Below are 14,332 nucleotides of genomic sequence, written 5' to 3'. Positions count from 1 at the left end.
CTTCGGACAATATGGATTTTTTAATGTTAATGTGATACTTTACAATTGTGTTTTCTAGACGTAGGACACATGCATTCAAAGTTTTTAAAGTAGGGAATAAAATGTTTAAAAAGCAAAAGGTACTCTATCCTTTTTTTCAATATTTTTCCAACTTTTCTTCCTACTTTCAAATGTTTTTTGGATGCTTTTCCGTATATTTTTTGAAAATTTTTCTTAATTTTTTTAAAAGCCTCTTACAAAAAAATTCCGAATAGTTGTCGGTAAATATTAAAACTATTCAAAATACATTCACAAATTTTCTACAAACATTTACAAAGGTTTAAAAAAAATACGAAAAATTGCGGAAAAAGTACAAAAATATATCAAGTCCTGCATTTAGACATCGATATTTTTCATACTTTTTTCGTATAAGTAGTTTTTACACGGGCTGTAATGAGTTAAAAATGATCAGTATAGTTATTGAATCTTAACGTTATGAATAAAATCTTATCATTATTATTGTAATAAATTTTACGTTTTATGTACAAAATTTATAATAATAAATAGGCATGAACAAAAATAGAAAATGCAAATTCAGTTCTCTTTATTTTGTTATTTATTTCATTTATTTTATATTATATCATGTTTCATGTATTTTATATATATTTTTTAAGATGTCACATGTTACATTTGAGACTATATTATTGAACGCTCATGACAATTAAAAAATATTAAGCTATTTTGTATTAAATATATAGTATACAATAAATATATTAAATTTATTAAGCCTTCGGATTATATAAGTTCTAATAAATTATTATTTATTATTGATAACGACAAGAACTTAAATAATTGTTAAGATATAAATATCACGTCACCAATTCATAAAGGAATTATTTATTTATGCGCCCTATTGGATTTAGTCACCAAGTTCAACTAAAAGGGCGTATAGTTGTTTAGTTATCGCTAATTATATTTTTAACTTATTTTAAAACTAAAATTTGGGAAAACAATTTTGAAAGCCAAGTGCGTCCATATAGCGTACGACATTATTCTTACGAATTTTGATGGGTTGTAGCAATTAAATGCCTCTCTATAAGAAAGTTCAGGCACCTGTATGCCTCCTCCAATGTCAATAGGATCGACAATGAGACGATTTGGTTCTTCATGATTATCCCGTTGTAGCTGTTCGTTACGTTGTTCTTCAAGTTGTCTTTGCTCATCAAGTTGTCGTTGTTCTTCAAGTTGTCGTTGTGCTTCAAGTTGTCGTTGCTCGTCAAGTTGTCGTCGTTCGTTAAGTGGTTGTTGTTTGTTCTGTTGTCGTCGTTGTTGTTGTTCATAGATGACATTTTGTCGCTGAGCCATTTGCAACCGTCGGTTTAATTTTTTTATTTCATCTTCTAGCCTCTTGTTTTTGCTTGTTAACTCTCCGATTGGGGTCGTCTCAGTGATGTTATCGGATTCCTGAAAAATAATATTGTACATATTATAAACTTTTACATATCATATATTATTTAAATTTAGAATACTTTTAGTTTTAATAAATATTTTGCCAGATCAAAATATCGAGCCTTCCATGAACTTAATTGATACTCAATGAGTCTTCAATAGAACGAATCGAGACTAAGCTTTTTACATTCTATTGATACAATGAATTTAAGAAAACTCTTGTTTCTTCTAATCGTTTTTGGGCTAGTAGTGTAGCAACTTAAGTTATATACATATGTTGAATACAAAATATTGATTATATTGACTTGGTTAAAAGTTTTAAACTTATAAGATATATAGAGTAAATTTACTACCTATATCTAAATTATTTTAAACTTTTGAAATTAATATTATCGATATTTTCTATCTAACGAATGACTTACAGTATCATATTACTAGCTTAAAAAATATTCGAAAAGACGAATTTTTCCAGACTCATTCTAAGCTATAGTTCGTTATTTTATAGATCAATACGTTATCAAGTGTTGGTTTATTCTCAGCTTCTTGAGCTTTTTTTAAAGAAAATTGAAAAACCGACAATGTCTTACAAATGACGCCACATAAATTTAAGTTCTTAACATTGATATCAAAAGATGACGGTTGGTTAATTTCTATTTTTTATTAAGTAAGATGGATGGAAATTCATAACTTGCCAAGATATTCAATGTTAAAGTTGATTCATTTCAAAGAATTCGTTCTTGTCCCTTATTAATGTTATAATATGGTGATCAATGAAAATTAAGAATTATTCAATACATATTTTTGTATAGAATCAGATGCTCTACAAACATATGATTACAAACTTTCGCTATTCTTATTACTTCTCAGATATTAGCTCGTGGAAATAACATTGCCTAAAATTGTTAATATTTTCCGACTTTCATCTATATTTTTATTATATTTCGTTGCAATAAAAAATTTTTTTTTCGTTAAAAATATAATATGAATATTAATAAGGTCGAATTATTATTAAATTATTATAAACTAACTATTATGAACTCAGAGAATACTACATATTATGTTTTTTATCTGAACTGTAGTTGGTACTTAAAAATTGAAATTGATTTAATTTAGTAACATACTTTTTACTTAATTTCTAATTTTTTTCATTAATTACCGACTTCAATTTGTTCAATCATTTTGTTATTCTATTAATAATTGAAAAAAAATTACATTTTAAGAAAGCTCGATTTTTTCTGAAATTAAAGTCGATTTAATACTAATTTTTTTTTTTTTCTTGCGGTTAAAAATCAAAATAAAAAATAATAACTCATTGACCAAAAAAAAAAAATTAATAAAAAAATGTAAAAGCTTTCGATATGAAAAAAAATTAAAATAGAATAATTATCGAAGAAATTAACGTTTGGGACCGAAACAAAATTTTTTTGGTAACTGATTAATAAAAAAATCATTCACCTTGTAAAAGTCAATTACCAACAGAGAAAATTGCAAATGAATAAGAATGTATTACGAAATTAAATCTATTTCAATTTTTGATGGTCAATTAAAACTCAGATTTATAATATGTTGTATTCTCTGAGTTCGTAACCATCATTAAGTATTTATTTCATATTTATTTAAACTATTGTTAATCATAATATGATAATTTGACCTTCTTGTACAGAATACGCATATTCGATTTTTCGATGTTTTTTTTTTTTTAAACAAAAAAACATAATCTATTCGTATACAGTCAAATATAACTACAAATAATTATTCATACATTGTGCATAATAATTTAAGACTAATCGTTATTATAAATATCTAGCCATAATTATAAATAAAAATGATGTAGTTATCACATGCTCATAAATAATAATTGGGCTGTTTAATTTATAAGCGATTTTTTTTCTTATCTTACCTGAAAAACTGTTAAAGGAAAAAGAAAAAACGATTTCTGGTGGAGAAAAACAGTTTTAAGTGAATAATAGGCTTGACGAATTAAAAGTTCGATTTCCCATGCAAATAGCATGCAAATTTTTTTTTTGTTTCAAATTTATTCTTCGTCATAAAAAAAAAATTTTGATAAAATTGAGTTTTTAGCTCTTGCATGGCATACAATTTACTTAAAAAAAAGTCAATACGAGTCAAATCTATAGGATCAATTATTCTCAAGTTCTAGAGCTTGAAAGGCAACTTCAATGAAAATTGACGTAAAATCGCCTGTAATTAAAAAAAATTTTCAACTTCTCGCTAAGAAAATTGCAAATTTTCAAAAACTTGGGAAGTTATTGGTTTCAGTCCGATTTTTGAAAATCGAATTTCTAAGAGATTTTGACGTTTTTAAGTTCTAGAAAGCTATTCTGACTAATGTCAAGATGATGTCTGAGTGCATGTATGTATGTATGTACGTACGTATGTAAATATCTATAACTATTGAACAGATGAACCAATTTTGATCGTCAAGGTGTCATTCGACGCGATTTGTCAATATCTAAAAGCTGAAAAAAATTGAGGTTGATCGGTAGAGCTCGTTCAGAGATATTCCAAAAATTAAATTTTTTCTGAAATGTTTTTTTCGGATAACTTTTTACGGGCTCGATGGATTGATTTCAAAGTCAACTGGGCTCTGAAGCTTCATAAGCCGCGCTGAATGCTACCTCAACCATCAAAATCGGTTCATTCGTTTAAGAGAAACCGTTGTCGAAAGAACTAAAAAAAATTTTTTCTTGTATTTTCCAAATTTCTCAAAAACGACTAGATAAATCAATTTCAAAATTTCATCAACTCTAGAACTCATTAAATTGCGTTGATTGCCACCTTAAACATCTCAATCGGTTTATTCGTTCGAGAGATACTGTTGGAGAAAAAATGGTAAAAAACGTTTTGTTTTCGAAAACAAAAGCATCCAAAAGTATTTTCAACCTCGAAGAGCTCAAAAATGTATTCACAACAATTTTTCGAGCTCAAGGAGTTCGAAAACGGCGGGAAATTTTTGGGCTGGCCCGCAGGGTCAACTGACAGACCGATTTTTTGTTAATTATTAACTGTAAAATTCATGCATTTAAATACCATGAGCGAAAATTTTAATAAACAAATTTTTAATCATAAATAAAGCATATTTTTAATAAATTTATAAAATCAGATATTTTTTAATTTTTACCTTAAAAACTATTGCTCGGAATTAAATCTTATGAATTACTAAAACTGTTATAATTGATGTTATTTGTTTATTAAAATTAAGAGCTGTTGTATTCAAATGTATGAATTAAAAAGTGAAAAAATTCAGAAACTATACATTTTATAATACAAGTGATTTTAAGACAATTTTCACTGAAGTTTAATTTTCAAGTTCTGTAACTAGAGAGTAATTATCGGTGTAGACTTGACTCTTTTTAACATTTATATTAAATTGTATGCTCTACAAGAGCTTAATAGTTGTATCTGAAGATCGGGATGTTTTTCGCCCAACGAAAAAAAATTTTTAATTTCCCATTTAAATAACATGAAAATAAAATTTTTTTTTAGTTTGGTATTATTTACCTCGGAAATGGCTTATTGTACGAATAAGCCCAGCAAACATTTTTATAAGGAATTTAACGCTCTACCAAAAAAAACTCTCTATTCATTTTTCAATAAATCCGTCTGATCAAAAGTTATTGGAGCTCGAAGTCGAGTTAAAATAAATTTCGAGATCTTTTTACTTTGCCGGTGAAACTATTGAACTTATCGAAAAATGTCATCGAATTTTTTTGTTGAGAATTCTATTTCTTACAAATTATCATTGATACATTTTTTTTAAATTCTGCATTGTTTTCTAGTTATTAACAATTTAATGCCAATCTCTTAAAATCGATCTAAAATCTATTTTTTCAAGGGCTTGTCATTCAAATGGAAATAACTGAAAAAAAAAAAAAAAAAAAAAAAACGGAATTTCAAAAAAATTAATTTGAGATAATTTTTAGGAGATATAATGCCTACAAAAAAACTTGACTTCGAGCTTCAATAACTTTTGAACAGATGGATTTATCGAAAAATGATAAGAGAGTTTTTTTGTAGAACGTTAAAATTCCCTACAAAAATGTATACTGAGCTTATGGGTACAATGAGCCATTGCCGAGGTAAAAAATTCAAAACAAGAAAAATTTTTTTTCCATGTTATTTAAATGGGAAATGAAAAATCACGAAGCGCCACCTCTTAATATTAATATTAAGAGCTCAAACTACCAGATTTTTTTTTTTATCATCTTTAACGATATTTTCACGGTAACTAAAAAAAAAATATTACTTCTTTTTATTGGCCCACCCGAATACGGTTAAGTTCATCAAAAAAATTATAAGAGACCTTTTTTGTAGAGCATTCGATTTTTTAGAAAAATACGTTCAGGTCGTTTCAATTTATTGATCTGTTATAAAATTTCAGCGTTAAAAAAAAAAATTTCCTATGTTATTTCAATAGGAAATCACATTTAAGCAAGCACGCCTATTGTAGTTGAGTTAAAGGAGTACTTGGTACACAATTTTTTTATGTTTAACGACGTAATTTTCGTATAAGATCGCGGAGATTAATGTTATCAATAGCAAATAAAATATAATTTATGATTAATAATTTTAATCATGAATTACATGCAAAGCTTCTGTTACAATTTAAAAGTTTTATTGAACATCAAGTTCATCAATAAAATTGTTATTTTTATTATTACTGTAATTAATTCCGTTATCGTTATAATTTTTGCATTTATAACGTTCTCTTCTATTTTACGCGTCCCACGGCGGAGTGAGGTTGGCGCTCAATAGCCGTTATGGCTCTCCGTTGGTTGAAAAACTGAAAATAAAATAATAACAAAAGCAAAATGTCCCACCTGGAGATATCCCGAATCTCCCTGGACCCGCAGCTCTGCTCAGGCTGGGTTAGACAACCTAGTTGGGCGCCAGTTCGTGTGCCCCACGAACAAAATTAACTCAAAATAAAACAACGGAGAAAAATGAAAATAAAAATAAAAATAAATGACGGGATAGCGATTTTCAGATTTAGGAATAGGATAGCAAGAAAAAGATAGCAGTAATTGAAATAATAAAATTAAATAATACCGGGTTGCTGACCATTTGCATTTAATTATCATTTAATTAATAGATTGATTAATCAAATATATCGCATACTCGTATGAACAATATCAAAAAAATAATAGTAGTTCATTTACAAAATAAAACAAAGATAGTATGCGTATACAAAATTATAATCGAAATAATAATACTGAATAACCAATAAGTATATCAGCCGCAAAATAATTTATAGAACGTACAAAATATAATCACTCGCTTGTGATTTTCGGAAAATATAAATAATAGCAAATAATAATTTCACTCGCACGTGAAAAACAATGAATTAATGCAATGAACTGATAACCATCTCAAAATAATACATCAATAATTATAAATCAGTATATTAATCGCATGTGACCATAGAAAATATAAAATAAAATAATTTCATGTAGGAATTTAAAGTATTTCCAACAAAAATTCCCAGTAATTTTCCAATGGTAAGTTGTTACCGCATTCACAAAATAATAGTATCCTATACCCAAATAATAAATATGGATAGTAGTAGTGGATCAAAATAATTATAAATAATATTGAGAACTTTATTGTATCGCTTTCACGTGATAAATAACATAAGAAAATAATAATACGCACCGAAATAATTATAATAGTGATAATAACTCAAATTAATAATAACTAATAACTCAGTAACTAAAATATATATATATATATATATATTTTAGTAACTGAGTTATTAGTTATTATTAATTTGATTATATATATATATATATATATATATATATATATATATATATATTAAGGTGTCTAAATAAGTATTTTTTTTTTGTTATGAATTCTTCCAAGCTGAAAATTAATTTGAGATTTGAATAAAATTTTTTACCAGAGCCAGATCACACAAAAAAAATTAAGCTGTCAAAAATCGAGATTCCCTGACCTATTCTAATATAAATTAAAATTTTCGATTTTTGTTTTGCATAGTAGAAAATAAAAACAAATTGTTTTATTCCAATTAAAAACCGTAATTTTTGCAGGTAATTTTATTCCCAACAAAAAAAAAATTCTAAAATGATTATAGAAAAAATATTCGGGAGTAAAATGAAAGAACTTTGAATTTTAACAAAAATAATAGTGTAATCAATATTAAAATTTTTTTTTTTTCACAATTAAAAAAATTACTTGGACTTTTTTTATCAAGTAACTAATGTACCGAAAAAAAAATATTTTCTTAATTTTTTTATCCATCGTTAAAGCCTTCGAATATTTTAAAATTATTTTCTTAAAAATCATGTGATTTTCTGTGAATAGAATTTAAGGAAAAAAAAATAATTAAAAATCAATTTTTTTGACTGCCTAAAAAAACCTTAATCAATTTAGAATTTTTTACATTTTGATATTTTTTTCGGCATTCATACCTCTGTAACGTTTTTCAGTCTTGATAAAATAAAATGTCAGATATTTTTCATAAGAAATAACGTTTCTTGCAAGAATATTCTTGTTTTCATTTGAAAACAATCTTTCCAATAATTCTATTCCCAAAGAAAAATATGTTCTTTAAAATTTATGGAGAACTTTTTGTATGGTTTATGCAACGGAAAGCTAAAATCTACTATACCGACGTGTATTGTTAATAAAAAATCTGGGCGTGGGTTGACCCTGCGGGCCAGCCCCAAAACTTCCCGCTGTTTTCGACCTCAAAGAGCTCGAAAACATTAGTGTAGATATATTTTCGAGCTCTTCGAGCTCGAAAATGCTATCACATGCAATTGTATTCTTACGATCTTTTCAAGCTCTAACAAGTTACCTGTTATGCTGAAGTTTGAAAATTTAAGAATCGAAAATCATCAATGAAGCGGTTTTTAAAATTTAGTTCCTGATTATGTTCAGTAAAATAAGTGTATTAAGGCAGAAATCAATGTCAGGGATCAAAATCAAGATTTAAATAAGTTCTGACTCATGTAAGAAACAATAAAATATGAAATATCCGATAAAAATATTAAAAACTACGTTTTATCGATTTTTGTGTTGATAATATTATTTAAACTAAAAACCAAGTTCGATGACATTATATGATCACAAGAAACCATAAAAAAGATGAGTTGGTATGATATCAGGCACATTTTAGTACGTTATATTATGATTTATCCGGAAAAAATAACATGAAATGTTATTTTTTTAACATTTCAACGCCGATATCTTTTGAACTAATCAATCGATTTTGATAGTTGACGTGGCAATCGGCGTTTTATTGAATTCTAGAGCTGATTAGAATTTGAAATCGATCGCGTCAGTCGTTTCTAGAAATTATTTAGAAAAAAACATTTTTCACCAGTTCTTTCTCCCGCGATAACTCTCGAACGAATTATCCGATTTTGATGTTTGAGGTGGCAATCGACGCGTTTTATTGAGTTCTAGAGCTGATTAGATTTTAATGTCGATCGTATAAGTCGTTTTTGAGAAATCAATAAAAAACTAAAAAAAAAAATTTTTTTTTTTCGTAATTCGCAAATATTTTCGAGTCTATTCGATCAAATAATCTGAAATTATCAGGAAAGTTGATGGTCATCAAGCTCTTTCGATTGCCACCTCAACCATCCAAATCGATTCCTTAGTTCAAAAGTTACAAAGAGTTTACATACATACACTCACACACACACACACACACACACACACACACACACACACACACACACACACACACACACACACACACACACACACACACACACACACACACACACACACACACACACACACACACACACACACACACACACACACACACACACACACACACACACACACACACACACACACACACACATACACACACTCAGACATCATTCTGTAAATAGTCAGAATAGCTTCCTAGGACCTCAAAACGTCGACATCTGATGAAAACTCGATTTTCGAAAATCGGGATGAAAACAATAACTTCCCGAAATTTTTGAAAATCGTCGATTTTCTTAGCGGGAAGTTAAAAAATGAAACATGACTACTCGTACACCCTCATGCTATCACAGGATTGATTCCTTATGGGTTGATAGTAGATCTCTGAATAATTCATGTACTCAAAGATCGAAACGTTTTTCGCGCAACGAAAAAAGAAAATTGGTAAAAAATTTACTTGATGACTAGATTTTCGAAATGTTTCGCATACAGATGCTGGTGGTTCAGCCGAAAATCTTTGGCCACTCTCAACCTCACGAACTACCTCTTACGTAGTTGAATTACATTATTTTTGTTCATTTTCGTTGCGTGAAAAAGGTTCCGATGTTTACGTATATAATAATTTGTCACTAAAAATGAAAAATTTCTACGAGTATATGCCACCTTTTTATTGTAAGTATTGAGATGGAAATTTGTACGCTTCGATAAAAATAAATGCACCAAGTTCAAATATAAATGATATATTATATTTACAACTGAGAATTATTTATTTTAGTATGAAATAATAATTGAACTTATTTATTTAATATTAGATACTGAGGAGGAATTAAGTAATTCTACTAAGCGAATACGGCGTCCAAAATTTAACAAATCTTCACTAAGTGAGTCCTCAGAAGACGAATATTCAGAAGTGGCTATGGCTAAGCACATACGAAAAGTAATGAATCTGACTCGAATATCAGAATGTTATTAGAAAACAAAATTTAGCATATGATATTTCTATAGTTTCAAGCAAACAAAAAAAGTTAATGTGAATAAGCAGAGATGTGATGAGATTTTCAGAGCTTACAACAATAAACGTAAAAAAGATAGCGAAAAAGAAAATAGAAATCAAGAAGATGATAAAATATCAAGTGATGAAGAAGAAGAATTGTCAGACAAAAATGATATTGAAGATGGACTAAGTGAAAGAGAAAGTATAATTGGAGAAGAGCCCAATAATGATGATCCTGATATAGTTGGAGAACATGCAAACGATATTAGTGGCAGGCCGATGGAAACTGATGATGCAATAGATAAGGTATATAAATTTAAATTACATATATGAACGTTTTATTCTAAAGAAACAAAAATGTTGCAAAATATTCAAAATTGACTACCCGTCATAAGCCTGTTTTATTTCATATGATTTTAAACGTCATATTTACATTTTGTTACATACGCGACCATCCCGCTTTTTCTGGTGCTTATACCGCTAAAATGAATACTTATCTTTTTATACTAATAATAATTTTAATGTGTCACGATATTTAAATATCGCGGCAGACTCACGTCAGGTCGGTGAGCAACAGATGGCAGCACACGCTGCTTACACGTCTCTTTATTCATTAATATCATGATTATTTTGTTATATGTAAGATTTTATTTTAATTACTACGCTACTTGTACTTAATTGATTCATTAGGTGTAAACTGCGATGAACTCAGGAAAATTCACTGATTATTTGGAAAATACAAGTAGATTTTATGAGGCTGGGGAGATAATTAGTCATTTTATTTATATGCTTGTAGTCATTTTGGTTAGTCGGCGCATGCGCGTCGGCGCTTCAATTGGCATCTCTAAGTTTATTAATTTATAAATAAATTACTGGCTTTTACGCATAAATCAGTGATTGATTTATGCATGCATAATATTTCTAACTAATAATGCGGGAAACAGATGGACATCTAATGCGGGAGGCAAGTAAAATTACACATTTAACATCCCATATGTTGGTGGGGGTACTAGTTGCATATAAGCATGAGGCGGGTATAAAACTCTATTGGTCAAAGCAGGAGAGAAATATAAAGATGGCGCCGGCCGAAGTGCCGGCATGAAACTCACGTGCTGCCATGGTCAGACGTGGATAATCTTTTGTCAGAGCAGTGTGTGTGCTGGTTGCTGAAGAATAATTAATGATTAAAGGCAGTTTGTGTGACGTCATTCGAGTCTAAAATTGAATAAAAATATATCTATTGCTTTGCCATCCACATTGATACCGTATTTGGGTAATGCGTGTTCGTTATTTGCTAAAGGAGTTGCACCAATGGAGATAGTAAAGGGTTTAAACGTCGAAGTCGAATGTAAGTACCTTTGACTAATTCATTGGCGTGTAATTTTGCTTTCCCGCGTTGGTGGCCATTTGCAATTGCGTGATCATAACAGAGGTAACGATTCTGTATTAATGAAAATCTACATGCATATGAGGAAATGAGTGGATATCGAGCCCAGTGGATGTTTAAATTTTGATCGGAAATTGTTATTATTTTTTAATACTGGATATTAATTCTGGGAAATATTTCGATATTATTATTATTTCATGTCACGTGGTAAATAATAATTGCGTTGTGCCAAAACATATGCGACTGGGTTTTCGATATATATATATATATATATATATATATATATATATATATATATATATATATATATATATAATCAAATAAATAATAACTAATAATTCAGTTACTAAAATATATATATATATATATTTTAGTTACTGAGTTATTAGTTATTATTAATTTGAGTTATTATTATTATTATTATTATTATTTTGGTGAGTATTATTATTTTCTTTTGTTATTTATCACGTGAGAGCGATACAAAGTTCTCAATATTATTTATAATTATTTTGATTCAGTACGACTATCCATATTTATTATTTGAGTATAGGATAATATTATTTTGTGAATGCCGTAACAATTCACCATTGGGAAATTACTGAGAATTGTTATTGGGAATAATTTAAATTCCTATATGAGATTATTTTATTTAACATTTTCTATGGTCACATGCGAGTGATGAAATGATTTATAATTCTTCCAGTATTATACTGAGATTGTTTTCATTTGATTGTATTTAATTTCTTTTGTTTATGTTCACGTGCGAGTGAGACTATTACTAGTTATATGTTTTTATGATAATCACAGGCGAGTGATTATACTCTGTATATGCTATAAGCCATTTTGCGGCTAATACATTTATTGTTTTATTCAGTTCTATTATTATTTGGATTATGATTTTATATACGCATACTATTATTATTTTGTAAGTGATCTACTATTATTTTTTTGATATTGTTTATGTGAGTATGCGATATATTTGACTGATTAATTTATTAATTAAATGATAATCAAATGCAAATGGTCAGCAACCCGGTAGTATTTAATTTTATTATTATAATTACTGCTATCTTTTTCTTGCTATCCTATTCCTAAATCTGAAAATCGCTATCCTGTCATTTATTTTATTTTCATTTTCATTTTCTCCGTCGTTTTATTTTGAGTTAATTTTGTTCGTGAGGCACACGAACTGGCGCCCAACTAGGCTGTATAACCGAGCCTGAGCAGAGCTGCGAGTCCAGGGCGATTCAGGATCCTCTAGGTGGGATATTTTGGTTTTGTTATTATTTCATTTCAGTTTTTCAACCAACGGAGAGCCATAACGGCTATTGAGCGCCAACCACACTCCGCCGTGGGACGCGTAAAATAGAAGAGAACGTTATAAATTCATACGGTAATAAATTACTTTTTTACTTTGAAAGCTCGACAATTTTTACTTTCTTTTACTTTACAAGCATGTTAAAATAATAATTTTTTTACTGAAAAAGATATCTTCTATATAAGATAGCAAATGCTAATTAAAAAGAAAAAAAAATACCGCCAATTATAAAAAAAAAAAAAAAAAAAAAAAAAAACAAACAATAATCACACATAAAAAAAGTATGATCCTGATATTAATTGACAATTATTATTTTACGGATATTTTTTCATATAAATGAATGGAAGAAAAATAAAAATACGCACATGTAGAAAATTTTTAAAAACCAGGATGCAATTTTTTGAAATATCTTTGTTGTATAATTTATGGTTTCAAAAAAAGTCAAAAAATTATTAAACACCTGCTAACTTCCATATTCTGAATATTATATTCCTGATAATCTGTACATTAATAATAATAATCCGAAGAAAAAAACAAATATAGTGTTTGTGAAAATAAAGAACGGTTTATTAATGACTGACTAAATGAACTGCTATATGATCTGGCAAGCTTGGCTTTCATTTTTAAAAAATTTTAATTTGTTTTCACAAGAAAATCAATTTGGACAGTTCCCATTTGCTGCGTTAGTACAACAAAGATAGCAACCAAAGTTATCAATATATTTCTATAAATCTAATTTATATTGTGTTGAAATTAATTCGTTCAACTTGTATAGAAATTATTACGCAAATGAATTCGAACAGAAAAGAGTAGGATTTTTTATCAACATAAATATTTTTTTTAGTTGAATTTTCCTGACTTTTTAGAAACGAATCTTTTAGCACATTACAAAAGATTTAAAAATAAAAAATTAAATGGTAAAAATAATTAATTACTTGATCACTTTATGATCATGAAGTTTGCAGACAGTTAACAATTTCCGGATTTTATTTTTCAACAATTCAACTCTTGAAAAAAAAGAATATAAAAAATTAAAAAAAAACTACAAGTGAAATTTTTTTAAATAATATTTTTTTCATTAATTTATAATTTTTAATCAATTTAAAAAATTATTAGACGTCCGCTAACTTCAACTTCATCATCACTTTCATTAAATATAACCTTTTTAATCAATTTAATAAATTAATGTAAAATTTTTACCTGCAGTGTTCAATATTAGGCACTTATAAAATTTTTCTTGGTCATTATATGAATATACCTTGCTTTTTGTTAAAGAATTAAACTGATTGAAGTCTTTTATATAATTTGTCTCAACGCCAAGTCTTCTCTCAATTAATCGAATTTCAATCAAAGCAAATGCCATGATAATTTCAGACGCTGCTGTTTGCTCGAAGTGGTCAAGTCAGTAGTCACCGCAGTACTAACGACAATCTACTGTCGCTGTTAGTGCTACAGTGTTAAAAACAAAAAAAACCCTTATGCTCCCTGTCACGGTTTG

The 14,332-nt window shown here is 28.1% G+C and overlaps 1 protein-coding gene across 1 annotated transcript in view; it reads right to left on the bottom strand.

Moving 5' to 3' along the window:
• Positions 1 to 668: 668 nt before the first annotated feature.
• Positions 669 to 14,332, bottom strand: part of LOC106694083 (putative uncharacterized protein DDB_G0271606) — a 38,386-nt gene continuing 24,722 nt past the window's right edge. Inside the window, exon 2 of the mRNA XM_014444199.2 lies at positions 669 to 1,443. Coding sequence (XP_014299685.1) covers positions 958 to 1,443 — 486 coding nt within the window. The 3' untranslated portion in view covers positions 669 to 957. The remainder of the gene's footprint in view (positions 1,444 to 14,332) is intronic.

The sequence above is a fragment of the Microplitis demolitor genome, chromosome 1 (assembly GCF_026212275.2).
Source record: "Microplitis demolitor isolate Queensland-Clemson2020A chromosome 1, iyMicDemo2.1a, whole genome shotgun sequence".
In the NCBI taxonomy this organism is placed as follows: Eukaryota; Metazoa; Arthropoda; class Insecta; order Hymenoptera; family Braconidae; genus Microplitis; species Microplitis demolitor.
Note: the sequence above shows the minus strand (reverse complement) of the source record. Positions and strands in the feature narration are given on the sequence as shown.